The sequence below is a fragment of the Nicotiana tomentosiformis genome, chromosome 3, assembly GCF_000390325.3.
Source record: "Nicotiana tomentosiformis chromosome 3, ASM39032v3, whole genome shotgun sequence".
NCBI classification, from domain to species: domain Eukaryota; kingdom Viridiplantae; phylum Streptophyta; class Magnoliopsida; order Solanales; family Solanaceae; genus Nicotiana; species Nicotiana tomentosiformis.
In genome coordinates this window covers 84444825-84464997 of record NC_090814.1, presented here as the reverse complement: position 1 = coordinate 84464997, position 20173 = coordinate 84444825, and the positions used below count along the sequence as shown (strand labels likewise).

General features: G+C 38.8%; 2 protein-coding genes across 4 annotated transcripts; one reads left to right on the top strand and one right to left on the bottom strand.

Moving 5' to 3' along the window:
• The first annotated feature begins 270 nt into the window (after window positions 1–270).
• On the top strand, window positions 271–8592 carry LOC104091155 (mitogen-activated protein kinase kinase kinase YODA-like). Of its 3 annotated transcripts, none has more exons than XM_070197191.1 (12): window positions 271–579; window positions 1714–2278; window positions 2478–3215; window positions 3334–3421; window positions 3555–3617; window positions 3917–4077; window positions 4175–4250; window positions 4579–4638; window positions 4732–4839; window positions 5004–5243; window positions 7153–7244; window positions 7412–8592. In XM_070197191.1, exons 2-12 carry the CDS (start codon window positions 1725–1727, stop codon window positions 7908–7910), a joined length of 2679 nt encoding a protein of 892 aa, XP_070053292.1. In that variant the 5' UTR covers window positions 271–579; window positions 1714–1724; the 3' UTR covers window positions 7911–8592. The 3 variants fall into 3 exon arrangements, with proteins under 3 accessions (XP_070053292.1, XP_070053293.1, XP_070053294.1); XM_070197192.1 differs by having other exon boundaries at window positions 1640–2278; XM_070197193.1 differs by having other exon boundaries at window positions 1623–2278.
• Window positions 8593–8622: 30 nt separating this feature from the next.
• LOC104091928 (short-chain dehydrogenase TIC 32, chloroplastic-like) lies at window positions 8623–14716 on the bottom strand. The gene is made up of 8 exons (XM_070197194.1): window positions 14479–14716; window positions 13612–13843; window positions 12296–12375; window positions 11552–11705; window positions 10988–11066; window positions 10274–10358; window positions 9632–9678; window positions 8623–9100 (listed from the first exon to the last, which is right to left on the bottom strand). The coding sequence occupies exons 1-8, from the start codon at window positions 14582–14584 to the stop codon at window positions 8942–8944; spliced, it is 942 nt and encodes a 313-aa protein (XP_070053295.1). The 5' UTR covers window positions 14585–14716; the 3' UTR covers window positions 8623–8941.
• Between the last annotated feature and the right edge of the window lie 5457 nt (window positions 14717–20173).

Here is a 20173-nt window from a genome sequence, read left to right as displayed (position 1 = left end):
TCTATTGGAAACAGTCTCTCTACCTCATGGTAGGGGTAAGGTCTGCGTAAATACTACTCTCTCCAGACCCCACTAATGGGATTATAGTGGGTTGTTGTTGTTGTTGTTTTAATAAAAAAGATGCTATGCATAGTAGACGTAAATTGATTTAAAAAGAGTTGTAGATGCAAATTGGTTTCATAATAAAATAGTCAAAAATACACTATTTTATTTTAAAAAATATAGTAACTACTAGTATCATTTATTATTAAATTCTTTAACTCGTAACACCTCTTTTTCCACTCCACTATCTCTCTCTCTCTCCTATACTTGGCTTTTTTCACTCCTCTCTCTCAACTCTCATCTCCATTCTTACGCGATCTCTTCTAAAATCACTTTCTCCGATTCGAATTCTCGACGCTCTTTTATATCTTCATTTCTCTCTCTATCTCTGCCTCTCAGTTAAATCTCGGAGCGGGGACAGAGGTAGCGAGATTTTTCTAGGGTTTCGTTTGAGATAATATCTGAGTTGGATTCAGAAGGCCAAATCTGAAAGCGAGCTGTTTCGTGCTCGATGTGTGACAGCTCAGTACTTTACAGGTGAGATTTTCGTGATCTTTGTTTTCAATTTTATTAACAAATTTCTGACTATTAAACTTGTTAAAATCTGTACTTTTTTTTACTAGTTTAAGTGCATTGTTAGTGTTTTAGATCTGCCTGGAAAATCTGTCTATTTCGAGTTTTTGAGATCATGCTGATTACTGTAACTCAACACTGAGAGATCAGTAGTTGATTTATTTCTAAGAGGAACAAGCACTAGTTGCATATTGAAACATTGATTAACTGTGAATAAGTGATAAAAGATATATGTAAAATGCAAGTGTTATGCATCTATTAGTTTGATGCAAACACCGGGAGATGGCAAGAAGTGAATAGAACAATATTTTTCTGTTGTGATTCTAAAAAGAATTTGGGTACTGGAGACTTCGTCGTACTTCCTCTCACCAGTTTTGCTTGGCGTGAGTGAGTCAAGGGTTCTCTAATATCCGGAGACCCATCAATCTTTGAAATTGTATAAGGATAAAAGGGAGTTATTCCTTCGAATTGGATCATGTGTACTATTTCATGTTCAGGCCATATTGTGTTTAATCGGTTTGCTAGGAAGTTTCTCGTAGTGGAAAATGATTAATTACCTGTCGAAGGATCAACTAAATAAAGAAATGGGGTAGGAATTTCTGTTTTATTATGCATATGATTTGTAAGTGAAAGTTAAATTGTTGATACAAAACTATCTGTTTACGCCTACCAATAGTAAGGTGAAACAAGGTTTGATAATGTCACCTTAGTTATGCTTGTCTAAAGTCTTAACCACTTGGCCTCTAATTGATTGTCCACGTTCTTTTTGATGAACTGACATAACTATTGGTTACCATGGTTGTATTATGAAGCTGACTGCTTTAGTTGGCTAATTCTATCACCTATAAGTATGTCCTTGGTCCTGTTTAACTTTATGCCTGTTTGTTGGAATATCATTTATGTAATATTTATCTTCACAAATCTTGATTTGCAAATATATGGCGGGATTGACATATGGATTGTAGCAACAGCTTGAGATTCTATTATTCTTAACTAGATCGTGCCAGTCTTTTTCTGCTTGCAGGTTTATTGTCTTATACAAGGCTGGATATTTGAAAATAATGTTGTAGTAATTTGTTTGATTTTGCTATTTTATAGCAAAAGGAAATATGCCTTCATGGTGGAAGTCATCATCAAAAGAAGCTAAGAAGAAAGCAACAAAAGAAAGTTTTATTGACACATTGCATCGCAAGTTTAAGAGTCCAGCTGAAATTAAATCTCCCAGTAAATCAGGAGGTTCTCGAAGACATAGCAGTGATACTGCTTCTGAGAAGGGTTCTCTGTCCCAAGCACAATCAAGAGCATCATCACCTTCCAAACATGTAGCAAGATGTCAAAGCTTTGCTGAAAGGCCTCTGGCCCAACCACTACCACTTCCTGGTCTGCGCCCAGCAAATGTAGGTCGGTCAGACTCTGGAATCAGTGCATCCGCAAAGTCCAGAGTGGAGAAGGGCTCAAGGCCATCCTTGTTTCTGCCTCTCCCAAAACCTGCATGCATCAGGCACAGACTGGACCCTGCAGATACAGATGGAGAGCTTGTCTTTGCATCTGTTTCAAGCGAGTGCTCTATTGAGAGTGATGATCCTACTGATTCGCGTCAACGTAGTCCACTTGCATCTGATTATGAAACTGGGAGCAGAACTGCTATTGGTAGTCCTTCCAGGTTAGCAAATGTAGAAGGTCATTCAGAGGAAAATTTGGTCATTATCGATTCCTTTCTTTCAAAAGTCATCTCTTTTACCTTTGGCTGGCCTTAATTGCTTTGGCTAGTGTTTTTTCTTGTTAAAAACTTTGATGCTTTCTTTTGATATGTAATTGTAGTACCCTGATTGACACAATTCTTTTTCTTGTTGGTTTTGAAGTTTGATTGTTAGGGATCAATCTGCGGCTGGACAAATTAGCTTGAAAGAAACAACAGGACCCGTTAGTCTTTTGCCAAGTAAAAATGTTTCCTCTGTATCTCCTAAAAGAAGACCTTTAAGTAGTCATGTGACCAATATACAGGTCCCTCCTCATGGAGCTTTTTGCAGTGCTCCTGATAGTTCTATGTCAAGTCCTTCTAGAAGTCCTATGAGAACTGCTGGAAGTGAGCAAGTTACTAGTTCTACTCTATGGGCAGGAAGGGCTTATCCAGATCTTCCTTCACTTGGATCTGGCCATTGTTCAAGCCCAGGGTCTGGTCAGAATTCTGGGCATAATTCAATGGGAGGAGATATGTCAGGACAACTGTTTTGGCAGCCTTGTAGAGGAAGTCCAGAGTACTCACCAATTCCTAGTCCTAGGATGACAAGTCCAGGACCTAGCTCGAGAATTCACAGTGGCGCCGTCACACCAATTCATCCTAGGGCTGTAGGTGGAGCCTCTGAATTGCAGTCTAGTTGGCCTGATGATGGAAAACCGCAAAGTCACCCTTTGCCTCTTCCTCCTTTGATAATCTCCAACTCTTCGCCCTTTTCACATTCCAATTCAGTTGCAACATCTCCCTCGGTGCCTCGAAGTCCAGGTAGAGCTGAGAACCTTGCTAGCCCTGGCTCTCGTTGGAAAAAGGGAAAATTGCTGGGTAGAGGCACATTTGGACATGTTTATGTTGGTTTTAACAGGTACATTCACTGACCATGGCCTTCTGAAGTAAATACAAATCCAACATGTTGACATGTCCAATTATACTATTGATCGTCTGAAGATTTTGTTTAATACCTGGCCTTGTCTATTCTGCAGTGATAGTGGTGAAATGTGTGCAATGAAGGAGGTTACATTATTTTCAGATGATGCAAAGTCAAAAGAAAGTGCAAAGCAGTTGGCTCAAGTAAGTTTATCCAATAGGGAGCAGTCTATTGAAGGTTTAATGTTTGTGGACTGCTTAGAGTTGTTGATTCCCGAGTCATAATATATTTATATGTTCATGTTTGAGTATGCTCTTATATTCAAGTACTTTGCAGGAGATTGCATTGTTAAGCCGGTTGAGGCATCCAAACATTGTTCAGTACTACGGGACAGAAACGGTGAGCTTCGGACACAGTTTGCAGCCTTATCAATTGAGAGCTTGATATGTTAATTACTGTTAAAGAATTTGGTTCATAATCCTATCACTCCAAAGCTTAGTCGCGAGATTTAAGTCTGGAGAAACTATAAACCTGATCATATGAGAGCCATATACTTTTCCGTCCTGTGAATCAATAAAACAAGTGCTAAGTTTCAGAGTAGTGAATAAACCGAAAGGAAAGAAGAGACTTTCTCGAGCTCCGAAATTTTATCATCTTTTTGAGCTGACATTTTTTTCTAAATTGTTTACCTCTATCAGGTTGGCGATAAACTGTATATCTACTTGGAATATGTATCCGGCGGGTCCATTTATAAGCTTTTACAAGAATATGGTGCATTTGGAGAAACAGCGATCCGTAGTTATACTCAACAAATCTTATCAGGGCTTGCATATTTACATGCTAAAAACACAGTGCATAGGTAATTATGTTCTTTGGTTGGATCATTTTCGTAAAATATCATTCTTTTAGCAGTCTTTACCTTTGTACCCTGATTGCCTAACTCTGCATTTTCACAGAGATATTAAAGGAGCAAATATTCTTGTTGATCCAAACGGGCGCATAAAGTTAGCAGACTTTGGAATGGCAAAACATGTAAGTTTACCCATAGACTTCTAAGGAGTTATATGTTAGATGATCGCAATTTGCTGTATGATATAATCAATTAGAGACATCATATGGCTTTTTTTTATTCAAATCTGCTCTTCAATCTCTAAATTATTGCTGTTGGAATAGACAACATTTTTTCTAATCATCTAGCTTTGTTTCTTGTTTCTGGAGTGATAAATACAGTAACTTAATCCATTAAGTCATGCGCTGGTGTTATTGTCAATACTGTACCATCAGGAACACTTTTACCCTCTGTAGGTGTGCTCTTCAGGCTGAGCCTCATGTCTTTAATTTTTCAATCGCAAATTTACAGATTACAGGACAATCATGTCCATTATCATTCAAGGGAAGCCCTTACTGGATGGCCCCCGAGGTGAGGATTTGATTTGGGCAGTACTTAAAATTTTTGCATGTGCCTTGGTTGCTTATAGTTTGACTTCAAAGTGCCTCTTTGCTAATGTTTCAGGTTATAAAGAATTCTAGTGGGTGCAACCTTGCTGTTGATATATGGAGCCTTGGATGCACCGTCTTAGAAATGGCTACATCCAAGCCTCCTTTTAGCCAGTACGAAGGGGTGCGTAATTTGGCCTAGAGAACATTAGTTGAGCATTTCGTCTTTTTTTTCTTCTGGAATTTGTCTGGGGATTGAGTTTTGCTGTAATTTAATTTGAGATTGCAAGTTGTACAACACAATTTATTCCCTTAACCTCTAATATGTGGTGTTTGATGGGCCCAAAGGTTGCTGCTATGTTTAAGATTGGGAATAGTAAAGAACTCCCAGCTATACCAGAACATCTCTCAGATGAAGGAAAAGATTTTGTGAGGAAGTGCTTGCAGCGTGAGCCCCGTCATCGTCCTACTGCTGCTCAACTATTAGAGCATCCTTTTGTGAAAAATGCTGCAACTCTGGAGAAGCCAAATGTTTCTCCTGCATCTTCTGATCCTCCCCATGCAGGAATAAATGGCGTAAAATCTCAGGTACACTTCTGTTTATTTTAGTCTTCTTTTCTTCCCATCAATAAGACTTTGGAAGTCCTTTCTCTTTCTTTTCAGCTTAGTTGCTCGGACAGGGGTGCGGGTGTCCGATACATGTGCGGATCTTTGAAATGTAAATTCTAAGATTCGGGGATGCGGATCCTAGTACGGAAACGAGTGTGGGGATCCGGCTAAAATAATTCAAAAAAAAAAAAAAATCTAAATTATGAGAAATTTTGTGGGATACGTATGTATAGCTTGTAAAATGTGGATTTCTTTTTTATTCTCGAGTTGTAGATAAGTAAATGATTGATTTCCTAGATGAGATATGCTATTTTTTAAAAAATTACCCTAGTTTTGGTTCTGATTTTGGGAATCAAATGTATCTCGTCTCGAATATTTCCGTCCGTCGTGGTCAAAGTACCCAAAATTATTTGACCAGATCCGGTACGGATCCCATACTCACACCAATACTAGTGTCGTGTCAACACGGGTGCGGCATCTAAACTGCCATGTCGGAGCAACTTAGCTTTTCAGAAACAGGAAAGTTGTGATGATGGTACCGGTAAAAGTACACTGGCACATTTATTCTTCTATCAGTAAAATGATCATTAATATGATGTATTCTGAATCAGCAATTAGTTTTGGCAAAATTAACTGATTGGGTACATGTATCCAATATTCAGGCGGGCTTTCTTTATTTTAAATCTGTTGACCGCGTATATTGTTAAGGTTCATTCCTGGTTAAGATTAGTTCAAGCGTCTATATTTGGAGTTCATACAGTAATCAATCTCATATGCCGATAATAATTCAGTTATATGAACTTGTCACATAGGACTCAGAGAATGGCTAGTTCTTAGAAAAAAGATCGTTTCATTCTGGAAAAGTAGATGTGATTTAACTGGTATGTAAATATGGTCAAGGTTTATATTGTTGGATGTGTGCTAAATAATCTGTGTAGTAGAGTTTGTAGCTTTTCTCTACAGTGGCTAGGGGAGGAAACGGGTTCTTACAATATATTTTCCTTGGGTATCACCAATTAGTTTCTGTTATCTTTTCTGGAACCATGAACTTTTTTTTTCCTTTCCTTTTTCCTTCAGATAGGAATCTTTTAGCAATCGAAGTACTTAAAATTAAAAAGAGAAAGATAATGGATTTACTAGACAAGTTAAAAGAGGAACAGTGAGAAACTTTCTACTTGCTGACCAGTTGTATTGCATTCTGTCGTGTGGCTAAAAGCTGCTTCTTTTGACGAGATTAACAAGCTAGGTTCATTTGGATGACCAAACTTAAAAATTTTAGTCCTGTCATTCCCCATCCTTGCTTCTCTTCCCCTGTATTCAAACAAAAGCAGTGAGCTACCTCTGATGTCTGTGCATGTGCCTTCTTAAGCATAAATGTGTTTTATGTTAGAATGCCATCTCTTTTGTCATTGCTTTCCTTGAAGGTAATCGAGATTGGTGAGCCTAGTTCTTGTTAGCTTCTTGGTTCATAACAGAGTAAGATGCTTCACTCTTAGAAAAAAGACACAGAAAATAGAAGTGAACCTCTACTTTGAAAAAAAAAATTGACTTGCTTTTAGCTTCTTGATTCATTTGAGAGTAAGTTGCTCACCCTTGAAAGAAGAGAGACAGAAAGAAAATAGAAGTGAAACTTTTATGCTTAAAGGAAATGAAATTGACTTGTGTCGGTATCCATAAGGAGATCTAGATGGAGGATGCTCATGGTGCAGCATATCCAAAAAAAAGGGAGTGCAAAAGATTGATAACTGCATATTAAATTCATGATGTCTGAATGCACAAAAAAGTAATTCCAAGTGAAACTTACAGTAGATCGAAAACATTATACATCTTCATCTTGGACTTATGTGGCATGGTTTAAACTTACGGGTGTGTTCTTTATGAATCTTAGGGCATTGGACAGGCAAGGAACTCACCTACGTCAGAATCAGAAAGACTTGCAATCCATTCATCCAGAGTTTCAAAATCTAATTTTCACTGCAGGTTCTTTTCTCTTGATTATTTCAAATTTCTTTAGTTCTTTGATTTTTAATTGAGTCTCTTTCTGAAGAAAGCAATTGCCATTCAAGTTATAATTCTGAATATAATAGAGAAAAGAATGGAGGCAGTACTTATCTTTGTGATTACTGATATTCCTCTTTGATCTCCAGTGATATCAACATTACAAGGAACATATCATGCCCTGTCTCGCCGATTGGTAGCCCTCTTTTACATCCAAGGTCACCTCAACACCTAAATGGGAGGATGTCTCCTTCACCCATATCAAGTCCTATCACCATGTCTGGCTCATCAACACCTCTCTCTGGAGGGACTGGTGCTATCCCATTTCATCACCTTAATCAGTCAGTTTACTTACAGGAGGCAGCACCACTTCCACAGAGTCCTTATATGAATGGGCCTTCGTACTGGGATCCTGATGTTTTACGAGGGACACCGTCAGGATCTCATGCTTTCCGGGAATTGGCATCCTCTCAAAATGATGCTCTTGGAAAGCAGTTCGGGAGGCCTACGACAGGAGAGCTTTTCGATGGGCAGTCGGTACTGGCCAATCGAGTGTCTCAGCAACTCCTAAGGGATCATGTGAAACTGGTTCCTTCACTAGATCTAAACCCATGCCCTCCTTTGGAAGGTCGCACAGGTGAAGCATGATGTTGTATTTGTCAGATACAACATTCGAGGTTGAAAAAATTAAAAGATACAACATTCACGGGAAACTTCCCAGTTTCATTGTTTACTGGGTTTTCTTGTAAATCTGTTTATCTTTGTAACTTTGAAGGAAGCTGATTTGTGCAATAAGGATCCCGTGGAAGGGTGGGGGTTGGGGACTTAGGAAATAAAATAGCTTATTGAGCAGAACTTCATCCATTGTCGATGTCGTTCAGCTGATCAATATTACCTCTGCCCGGTCTCGAGTCTAGTGTTTCAAAGATGAAGCTTACTTCCCAGTGAATCTTTTGGCCTTCTTCACCATAGCATCTCTGGTCACTACAGCTGTTTGTAAAATGTTGAGTGCCTAAGATCGAATTTTATAACCAACCCTGAGCCATGAAAGGAGTCATTTGTTCGTGGAAGCTAGCTTCAAGTGATTCAATGTATAGCTGATCCTTCAACAAGACATTTGTGGTACCAAACATGTATATTTATGCTGTCCCATAGAAGAGAGTACAAAAGAAGCAAGCTTGCAAATTAAATAGGTTTAGGGCCCTTTATCTCCTCCGCTTTCACCCTTTTGGGGATGGAGGTTGAGGTTGTTGTACAGTGAACAATGAACTGAAAATATTGCAGATACTGTTGATTAAACAATCTGAGATGACAGCACATTTCTTTTCTATATTTTGCTTCTTCGACTGCAGCTGGTGTCTCACTGAGCCAAACTTCAAGTATGTTTTGATTTAAAAGACTTTTAATGCGTGCTCCAATTGTTTATGAGTGTTGGGAACCGTATCAGTTGGTTGGGACTAAATTAAATCCCAATACAAGATAGCGAAGTCAAATGACATGGTTATACCATAAAATGAGGCAGTTACCCGGTGGAACTGTAACTGCAATGAAGCTTATAATGCTGATAAGAAGCTTGACCTAGAGCTCCTCTTGAAAAAAAATCGGATATTTGTTTGGCGTGGTAGCCTATGAGTCCCCTCTTCACTCTAGTAGCAAGGTTTAAAAGAGTATACTTTATGTTAGTCAACTAAACTCATGGTAAAATCCCACAACTTTTTTGCCAATTCAGTATCTTTAGCTTGTGGGCTTGTCTCAGCTATGTTGCAGTCCGAATAATATTTGCCACTTACACCTTTAACATCCGGGTGCAAAGCCACATAGCATGTTGTTGCAGCCCCCTGAGACCAATTTTCACAGGGCAACATCAGCAAATATAGAATTATATCAAGAATCTTATGGTGACAACATTATTTGCCTATGAAACAGTTAAAAGGTGCATGAATGGAACAGCCAAAACTAAAGAAAATATTTTGTCTCCAGATCTCTCTTTTGGCTCCTGAAACTTCATTTGTGAAAGCTATTCATACATGTCAAAGCTACTTCTATAAGATTGTGGATTTGAAGCTATAACTGTAGAAATGGAGAAAAGAAACCACTTTGAACACAAATGATGACAAACCTCATTTTCTTCTTTTAAGTACTACTTGATAATAGTCAGAAGAAAGGGTTGTTCAAGGAAAAATAATAGCAGACTCTTTGTATCATACTCCATTTGGAATATAACCCAATGAATCGTGATTTGGAAGTTAAAATTCAAGTTCTAACAAACAAGGTAATTTAGACGTCTCATTTCTCTGCAGTCCATTTTTCTTCTTCTTGCAGTTTAATACAAAAGAATTTAATAAAACTTCCACTACTCCCATAATTACCTGCTGAACATTTTTCATCACATGCTTACCAAGGATATTAACAATGCCTGCATCACATCGAAAAGGGAAAATGGCTTAAAAATTCACAACCATTGTTTAAAAAAGAGTAAAACGTGAATAAGAACCATGTAGAAAGGGTACTAGTCACAAGACCAAAGAACATATCCATTAGTCCAAGTTTTCAAAGATTAATGAACATACCAACCTGCAGTATATTTAATTCATTTCTACTATTGGTTACTCAGAGTACAGAACCCGAAATACAACATGGCAGAAAGATCTGAGAGAGAATCTTTAGGTAATTTCAAAATGCCCTCAAAGAGAAATAGATGAAAGATAAATAAGCTCGCAGCCATATAAAGCTTATAATTTAGACCAAAGGCAGTGACCTGATCATATTGTTCCAGAAAATGTAAGTAACAGGTTCACAAACTTTAGTAAAGAACAAGACATAAGCAACACATGTAAGAAACGAGCAGATCCACTATGGACAGTTTACAAGGGCTCCAAAAACGGATTTGGCTTATTAGATGCTTACCTAGCTAATATCAACACCACCAAATTTAACTTAAATCCTCGCCTATGAAGTCATGAAGCAACAGAGATAGACAGAATACATGACTCAAAAGTCAAAGAGATTACCACTGATAATGCTGTGCTGACGGAAAAGGTCAGTGGCAATGGCTCCTGGGTGAAGAGAATTCGCTGTAATCTCCACGCCCCCTTCCTTTTCATGGAAATGACCACATTATTGTTCTTAAAGGAAATGGCCACATTATTATTCTTAAAATGGATAAAAAGCTTATCTTCTACTGTTAGGCTGTTACTCTTGACAAGCAGAGTACCAAAAGGTTCTTTAAGCCTAACAATGCTAGTTAAAGAGAGAATTCAATCTAACTACTTCAAAGTCTACTGGTTAGGTTAGCACGCCTAATCAGAAAAGAAGAGAGGATACTTATGCCAATATCTATTCAGGGACTATGGGCTTTAATATATTTTTAAGATAAAAATTGTAACTCAAAAGTGTTGCAATGCAATATCACAGGGACTGCAATGGATGATGTTTTCGTGAGAACATTTTTAGCAAATGCTGAAATTTAAAGGTGTGCTTTAAGTACTTGTTTAGCAGAAAGCGCAAAGCCAAAAGCCTCCTACCATTTGGTATGCCACTTCGTCGAGGAGATTTTGCTCATCATGGTAAATCCATCCGAAAATTACTAGGTCTAGTGTCAGTCTCAGATTTGATATCTTTATATGACATGCCTTTACAATGATCTAGTGGAATATTTTTACCAAATGTAATAGAAAAGAGCAATCATCAAACACATTAAACTGTTTAGTAGATCAGTTGTGTACCTTCAGACGTCTAGCAAGTTCATTAGCATGCAGCACATTGGCAAGCTTTGATTGACCATAGGCAGACAGGCCATTATACCTGAGGATCATTCATCCGCATAAGACAAAGCCCTGGTCTCAACTTTTCTGGACATAAGCATAGTTCATCTATTTTTGAAAACAACAAAATATGTACTTCCTATGACTGCAAATAATTGATCAACTCCTTTGGCTAAAACATTTTTGTCCTCCATCACCAAGAACTTTTATCCAAAAATTTTAAATTTGTGTAGGGAACAAATATTTTGCAGTAGTCAATGGAAATGGCATCCTTATAATGTTTCTTCATTCGATGTGGTCAGTGATAACACACACAACAAGGAAATCAGGGCCTGTTTCTAACAGATGCTCAGTCCCTTTGAGAGAGATTGGGAGAAACGGCAAAAACAAATTTCTATCACTTTAGTTCTTTGCAGATACTCTAATCCAACTAATCCAACTTATCAAATTTTTGGGGAGAAAATTAAAGACTCAATAATTAAAGAATTAGCACATGAAAGATATGTCAGACTATAGCATGTTCACCCTAATTGATCATTGATTTTGTCAAGCCGAATCCCTTCATGGTACGAAAATTTGTGGCGTCGTGAGGAGACATTAACAATCCTCCCTTCTTTTCTGCTCTGACTAGCCGTTCTTTTCATGGTCTTCAGCAATAAATTTGTCAAAAGAAAGTGGCCTGCAAATAAATATACCCGTGAAATCACCCTCAAGAGTGATGAAATTTGACCTTAGTATCACCAAAAATATAATGTAAATACAAGATGTCATAATGTTATGCAGAAATCTACGAATACAGAACCATGCCAAGCGAAGGAGTATGGCATTAAAACAATTAGCATCCAACACTACAAATGCCCACTAGGGTGCCTGCTTTAAATGATAATTAAACTAGAAAAGATGTCATAAAGTTATGCAAAAATCTAAGAACACACAACATCGCAAACTAAGGACATGAGCACGGCAAGGGAGTAATAATGTAAACATAAACCGAGTGAATTTTGGCTGTAAAGACCAGGTGATCATCCAAACTTAAGCAAACCAAGAATTGGCCATCACAGACAGTCTAACAAGCAGGACGTAGATTATTAGACGATAGAAACTTAGCCAAAACACTTGACCTCATCACTCCAGTGTTAAGGCCCAAAGACTGGAGATTCATGTTACCCTATATTAACCATATTGCCTCCATAGAAAATACCCAGTCCTATTCTCATTTTCCTTGACTAGTTCATTTCAGTGTTAAGTAGGAAATGTGTTGCATCTTACCAACATGGTTTGTTGCAAATTGCAGCTCAATCTTATCCTTGGAAAGTGTGAATGGGGTTGCCATGATACCTGCATTGTTACTTTGCCACAGATTACAATGATCTAGTTATTTCCGTGCTCAAAAGTCTGTCTATAAGCAAGTTAAAGCACAAGTACTCATGAATATGAATGCAAGTTTTGTTCACCCTAATGGTGGTGGGAGGAGGGTTTAACAAGATAATATCATCTGAATATTATTTACCAGCACAATGAACTTCGCTATATCAGCAACCAAATACGGATGGCCTTGGATTCAATCTGTCACCCTTTTTAGTTGTATAAAGTTAAAAGGAATATGCAGCCATAATTACTTGAACTATGGTGCTTTCTTGAGCGAAGAAATAATAATCAGGGGTTGTTTTGATAGGATTGAGAATTGATCTCTGAAATTAGCATGAATGATTACGTTAAGCTTCTAATTTTCAAGAATTGACCCATTAATTTTGTGAATTTCCTAGTAACTTCACATTACTTGGTAATATAAATTGCTAACCTTTAGAAATTGCATGTTGATTTTGTATTGTCTGAGTCGATTGATTGGAAAATGAAACGGTGATCTCCATTTATATTGAAACATTGAAACATAAAACTTATCTTATGTACTGCAGAGAAGAAAACCCCCTGAGATTAAACAAATAAGTCCAATATGTCACATTCAAATATGGAATATTACAGTTCGTTGGAGATGCTTCTTTTGATGAAGATTGACTCACCTATTCAATTTAGTGATAAAGTCTAGTGATTTTGACTTAAAACTTGTATAGAATACAATTTGGAACTTAATGTATTAAGTAATCTCATTTTTACATTTTTTAATCATTCAAGACATTCAATTTCAACCTTTAGATTAGGTTACCAAAGCATGCTGTGTTTGGAAACTAACACATAACAATGGTTAGCTTCCCTTTATGTTCTTTTAACTTCTTATTTTCTCTTGTTTCTATCGTTACATACATACATACATACTTATATGCCCGGGCCACCACACATTTAATGAGACTTAGGGTAGAAATTCGCATAAGACCCACAGCAGATATACATACTTTCTAATATGGTGCTTTAACTTTCTCAACATCAGTAGTTAACATACTTCCTAGTTGAAACTAATGAAGCGGTCATAAGTATGTTAGTTCGCCTAACACAGTTTACTAAATTCAAATCAAGAAAAGAAAGCATAAATAGGAATACTTGAAATTGCTCTGCTATGAATTTACGTCGGAGAGTATTGAAAGTAACTAAAACAAGAGAAAGTCTACACTTATCCATTTCCGTCTTACATAAGCAGGTTTAGAGGAAGGCCGAAGGAATTGTAAGTTGATGCAAAATTCCTCACTGATGCAAGTGAACTAAGATCCAACTCCATGGCATCGATTTTAGCTTGTGGAACATCTCTAATTATTGCCTCTTTAACTTGTTTTCCAGCAGAGATATTCCTGACCCCCATAATTACATGCACACCTCGCAATGCAAGAACACGTGCAGTTTCAGCACCAATTCCACTTGATGCTCCTGTTAACCTCAGCAGAAATATAAGCATGTACTTTGATAGCAAGTATCCACAAAGATAAAGAGAGCATTTAGTGACAGATTATTACCACTTTTCAGATACTACAACCACAACAACTATTGCATCTCAACTCCAGACTAGTTCGAGTCAGCTTAAGAATCCTCTATACACATTCTGCTCTATTTGGGTTCGTTTCGTTCCAAATACACTATCATATGAAATTCATGCAAATTTACACAGCGTTAATTTTTTTTTTTTTTGGGGGGGGGGGGGGGGGGGGTTACACAATTGAGGTAATGTTGGACATATGATTCTGTTTCAAAACGAATTTAAATGTTAAAGAGGGACGATCAACCATGATTCAAGTCGTGTTTAAGCAGATTAGACATATATGAATGCACGGTGCCTGTAGATTTGAGGACAAACAAACAATCTATTAATCCTGCAGATTTTATGCACCCTAAGTTAGTTTCAATAACTTAATTTCTGACTCAACAACAGAATTAGAAACCAGAAATGAACTATGCAAAATCTATTTAAACACTAAACCAAGAAACTTCTGTTGGCAGGTAGAATTTTCCTAGAAATACTATGCTCACAACTCAGTTTGGAAAAATTGAAAGAAAGAGTTAGTTACCAGTAACAATGGCAGTAAGAGCAGAGCCATCAATTCCTTGAGTTACTTCCTCAGCTGTTGAATTTGCAGAGGACCCAGAAGCACCCTTTTTGCTTAGAAACCACATAGTATATGCTTCTTCTTCTTCTTCTTCTTTCTCAAAGCTATACAACACTCTAGCAAACTGTAAAAACAGAATTTTAAGCTATCCTCTTTTCTCTAGCCAACTTTTGGGCAGGTGCGGCTTACTGGGCGCCTACTGGCCTAATTAATGAGATAAATGTGACCTATTTATAATTTTTAGACTACCAAGTAATTTAATGATTAAATTTATTATAACACTAGGGAGTTACACACAATTAATTTTTTATAAAATAAAATGATTATAAATATTTTTGTATATCAACAACAACAACAAACCCAGTAAAAATCTCACAAGTGGGGTCTGAAAGGACAGGATATACGCAGCCTAACTTTGTGAAGGTAGAGATGTTGTTTTCGATAAATACTCGGTACAATAAGAATATTACAATTAATTGGATATTGTAGAGATCACTTGACACATCCATTTTGCATAAATTCGAAATGTGATGTACAAAAAGAATATGAAAATAGAAATGCGTGGACGGCCCTGGAGGCTCAATTGTTTAAGATGGACATTTTGAGATTAATTTTTTATGAGATTTGAACATTGTTGTTTACCCCCAAAATCGGATAATAATTGAATTTATACGCGATTTTAAGGATATGTGATCTAATTCGATACAAAGTGAGGAATCAGATTTAATATGGAAGAATAAGTAGAAAAATAAATGCAAACCATGCAAATTGAACAACTTAATCCTAGCAAGATTAACTTTCTTCGAACTTACATGTGATATTATTGAAGCCAGAATAATATGAACAAAAATAGAAAAAATAATATCTTCTTGTCTTAAGTATGTTACAATGTGTGCCATGGATTACTCCATTCCCTTTATATATACGGGGAGATGAAACCTTTAAGACATTATTTTATAAGAAATTATGTAGACCGTTGGCTCCCTTTTTGACTTAATCCCGTAATTTCTGCCATAATGATTGGCTAATGGCGAGAATCACGGATACTTGTCGTGTGAGTTGGCAAAGCTTTTCTTTGAGGTCGTTAGAAGCGGGGTCGGTCGTGCCCCCGATAAACTCGAGGGCAAATCTGATGGTCTTGTTCGAACTTCGATCCTCGATATCGAGCTAAGTTATATCTATAACTTCGATCTCTTACGTAGGTGCCGAGCCTTGACCTATTGTTCCAGATGCCTCGATCAAGCATAGAGCTCGGTTCTACCAGTATACCGATAGTCCCCTCGTTTTTTGGAGAGTAAGCGATTAAAAACGATATGAACCCTCAGTCCTTACTTTGATAAATCATGACGACAGGTACATGACGTAGGTGATAAGAATAGTGGAAACGTCCCATCAGTACGGTCTTCGAGGCATTAAATGTATGTCAGTTGGCGGTCGGCTATCTCGGGAGATGAACCGCCGCTTGAGGAACCTATAAATACCCTTTAATCCGTTTGTTAGAACTTTTGCGCTCAAATCCTTCTTGCGTTATAAGAACTTGATCTTCTTCATCTTCTGGTTTTCTCAATGCCAACCTCAAATCTTCCCCTTATTAACAATCTCTTTCCTTCATTTATTTTTATAAAAATGGCAAAAACTTCAAAGTCTATTCCTCAAAAAGAAACACTTTCTTCTTCAAAACCTTCTAAAAACGCTCCTCACGCTGCTACTGAGGAACCCCCTCTGAGATCATACATCCCTACTGGGTGCCCTACTGTGGCTGATTTCAAGGTTGAGAATACACCCATGGTATCGGGTCAATGCGAACCGGTCTCGAGGTACATATGTACGATCACAGACATCATCCTCGATAAGGTTAAAGAGGATTGCAACTGGGTAGGCAAACACGTAGTGGTTCCTACGCCTGAAGAATCAATTACCACCTACGAGAGTTTCTTAAGTGTTTACACTTACCATTTCACGTTGGGTCCTCTAGACCGGGTTATCATAGCTTTTTGCAAAAGGTATGATGTGACGCTCGGGCAGATATATCCTTCATTTTGGAGGATCGTTATTCTGCTTCGATTCTTTGTGAGCAAGGTCGAGGGATGTCCATTCACCATCGACCATCTCATGCGCCTGTATAGCCCTTGACTTTACCGATGAGGGTTAATTAAGCTTGCACGCCGAGCCACCAAGACCTTATTCTCGAGTATCGACGAGGATCGAGACAGGGGCTGGTTTGGTAGATTTGTTCGAGTGAGGACCTCAGACTTAATCCCGGCTGCAGATATGCCGTTCCCTGAGAAATGGAACATGAAACGTAAGTTTAGCTTTGCCTTTGGTATTCCTTTTATTGCTTTTCATTCCGTTTGGTTTCTTATCGATGTTATGTGATGCAGTTGTTGCCCAGATGCCGAACCCCGTTCCCGAACTTAAAGAGTGGGTCGAGGGCATTGCGACATAGAGACCTTATTCTGAACGCTTATGGCGTGAGCTCTCGAAGGTCCGATGGGAGGCCCGTAATCATGATAAGGATTTTCTCCTAATAATGCATCTGATCTCATTTTTTCATCATCAGTCTCTGATCCGTTATATTTTCATTTTGTAGGTTTAGGAAAGGACGTCGAGATGAGGCCTCCATCAGCTGATGATGATATACACACTGATCCCCCTTCTTCAAAACAGGGCAAAGAGAAGAAGAAAAGAAAAGCCCCGAGTCCCTCGGCCCCTGAAAGGAAAAGACCGAGGAAGCGACCTGCGCAGAACCCTAAGAAAACCAGCGCCCGAGAACTTTCATCGGACTTACTCAATCGTTTGAGGGATGAGTCCAAGGAAGAAGAAAATTTTGAGTTAGTGGCCTGCGACTCCGAAGTGCCTCAAGCCATGGAGGCCGTAGAAGAAACAGTGGCTAAAGTCTCCGAGAGGGTCAAGATCGATTTGGTCTGAGCCAGTGAGGTCGAGAAAGAAAAGGTGACCGGTACATCCCGGTCAGAAGATAACGTACCCAAAGAGGCGCTTGGGGTGATTGACCTTTCTGGGTCGCTTTCGTTTACAACTTCTATGATAAACGAGGCCCAAGCATTGAAAGGTAACCTCGACGAATGGGCCCAATGAGTAGCCGATTCTTTCTAATTTTTTTTTCGATGGCCTTGATTCCACTGCTTCGGAGGATGCTACCGGTTTAGGCGACCTACTGGTACCAAGGAAGATACCGTCCCCGGGAGCTGGCGGGTCCTCTTCGAGCCCGAAATTAGTGAATCAGTTCCCTGCTCCGAGTGTTGATCCTACTCGGAGGCGAGAAATTTATATGTCCATCCCGGAGGACGCCCGGATTCTTTCCGCCCTGATGGGAATTGCTAGTTACCTTCGGTGCTTGGTGACCGAAGAGGATCAAATAAAAATGAATAAGGTAGAGGCGCCCTTCCTTTTCAACGAAGCTCAACAGGCGTCGAATTGGGTAATTTCGCATATCCCTTTGTTATATACTTAGCTTTAATAGTGAATAATCCTAACATCTTCCTTCGTGTTTGCAGGCCTCGGTGCTTCATCATGAGGCCTTTCTCCGATACCGGGAAGAGTTCAAGCGTCACGAGGCCGAGACTCGGGATCTTGCCGAGAAGAAGGATACTTACAAGCTTCTTAGTGAGAAGCTTCAGGCCGAGTTAGAAGCGGTTCGGAAGGAGCATGCCGGTTTGCTCGAGCAGGTAATACGAATATTCGATCTTAGCGATGTTGATTCAGATACTTTGGCTAACGACCCGAAACTACAGGCTCAAAAGAGACTTGACTACGTCGGGCAACTTCAGGTAGAGGTGGACGTGGTGAAGGTCGAGGCCAAAAAATGGAAGAAAAATATGAACCGTCTGGCATCGGGAAAAGAAACTGCCCGAGCACAATTGGCTTCTGCTGAGGTTCAGCTTCGGGTTGCAAAGGAGAAGAACTCAGCGTAGGCCAAAATGATCGAGGAACTCCAATCTCAGCTGAGTTTAGCTGTTTCTGGCCAAGAGAATCTGGTCAAGGAGCTCGAGGCTGCCAAGTTAGAAGTCATTATGGCTTGAAACGAAGCTGATAAAAGGGTGGCCCATCTCAAAGTTGATGCCGAGGCTATACATGATCATGAAAAAAGTATGGTGAAGCATACGTGGTGGGAATCCCGAAGGAAGACCCTCAAAGGAGTCCATGCCCAGAATTTCGACATATTGAATGAAATTGAGAACGCCAAGACATGCGAAGCCAATGCTTGAAGGCTAGCTTTTCCCGAGGAGGATTCCGATACGTCTGAAGAGTCGGACGAGTCTGGTGGCTAGGGAGACTCCGAAGGCGATGACATAGCCCCCGGTGAAGATTAAGCCGTGCAAATTTTGTACTGTTTCTTTTGTTGAGGCAATTTGGCCTTTGTATATGACATGTAACGGGGCTATTCAGCCTTTGTAAAAATCTTTGAATATATATATATATATATATATATATATATATATATATATATATATATATATATATATATATATATAAGGCCTCTTTCATAGCTTTTAAATTTCTTCTTTGCTTTATTATTTATTTTCACAAAGGTCGAGATGTCTTAGCATGAAATAATTAGGTTGTGTTCGAAGGTTCAAACAAACCTTGCCTTTATTGCCTTGTTAAGGCTTTGTAGGGGTTCGGTGTTATCGATAATTTTTCCCTGAAATATTTTAAGTTTATAGCCTTGCCGAGGGTAATCTTTAGAACCGGGCAATGCCAAATAAGCTTCATGTCCTCGAGTATTTTTAACTCGTAATGGCCTTAGCCTTTAATTCGGAAAATTCCAAATAAACTTCGTGCCCTCGAGTTTTATTAACTCGGACTGGCCTTAGCCTTTAAATTTGGGCAATGCCAAATAAGCTTCATGCCCTCGAGTTTTATTAACTCGGACTGGCCTTAGCCTTTAAATTCGGGCATGCCAAATAGGCTTCATGCCCTCGAGTTTTATTAACTCGGAACGACCTTAGCCATTAAGTTTGGGCATGCCAAATAGGCTTCATGCTCTCGAGTTTTATTAACTCGGAACGACCTTAACCATTAAGTTCGGGCATGCCAAATAATCTTCATGCCCTCGAGTGTAATTAACTCAGAATGGACTTAGCCGTTAAGTTCAGACATACCAAGTAGGCTTCCTGCCCTCGAGTTTTATTAACTCGGAACAACCTTAGCCGTTAAGTTCGGGCATGCCAAATAAGCTTCATGTCCTCGAGTGTTATTAACTCGGAATGGCCTTAGCTGTTAAGTTCGGGCAATGCCAAATAAGATTTATACCCTCGAGTATCTTTAACTCAGAATGTCCTTAGCCTTTAGATTCGGGCAATGCCAAATAAGCTTTATGCCCTCGAGTATCTTTAACTCGGAATGGCCTTAGCCTTTAGATTCGGGCATGCCAAATAAGTTTTATCCCCTCGAGTATATTTAACTCGGAATGGCCTTAGCCTTTAGATTCGGGCATGCCAAATAAGCTTTATGACCTCAAGTTTTATTAACTCGGGATGACCTTAGCCTTTAAAGTTAGGCAATGCCCACAGTCCCCGAGTGCAGTGAATGTTCGAACTCAGATTAAGGTAGCCCTTGGGCTCAATATCTTTAGGGGCTCAGGTGTAGAAAATTCCTTGAAAAATGCAAGTGACGTAGGCGACGAGATGTTTAT

Bases quoted from the DNA above. Each gene is read 5' to 3' on its own strand.
- LOC104091155 (XM_070197191.1), top strand. From the start codon at position 1,725: ATGCCTTCATGGTGGAAGTCATCATCAAAAGAAGCTAAGAAGAAAGCA. The intron at 4,840-5,003 runs GTGCGTAATTTG...ATGGGCCCAAAG, and splicing joins CTTTTAGCCAGTACGAAGGG to GTTGCTGCTATGTTTAAGAT. The intron at 5,244-7,152 runs GTACACTTCTGT...TATGAATCTTAG, and splicing joins TAAATGGCGTAAAATCTCAG to GGCATTGGACAGGCAAGGAA.
- LOC104091928 (XM_070197194.1), bottom strand. From the start codon at position 14,584: ATGTGGTTTCTAAGCAAAAAGGGTGCTTCTGGGTCCTCTGCAAATTCA. The intron at 11,706-12,295 runs GTAAGATGCAAC...ATTTATTTGCAG, and splicing joins ATTTGCAACAAACCATGTTG to GCCACTTTCTTTTGACAAAT. The intron at 9,101-9,631 runs GTAATTATGGGA...AATTGGTCTCAG, and splicing joins TGATGAAAAATGTTCAGCAG to GGGGCTGCAACAACATGCTA.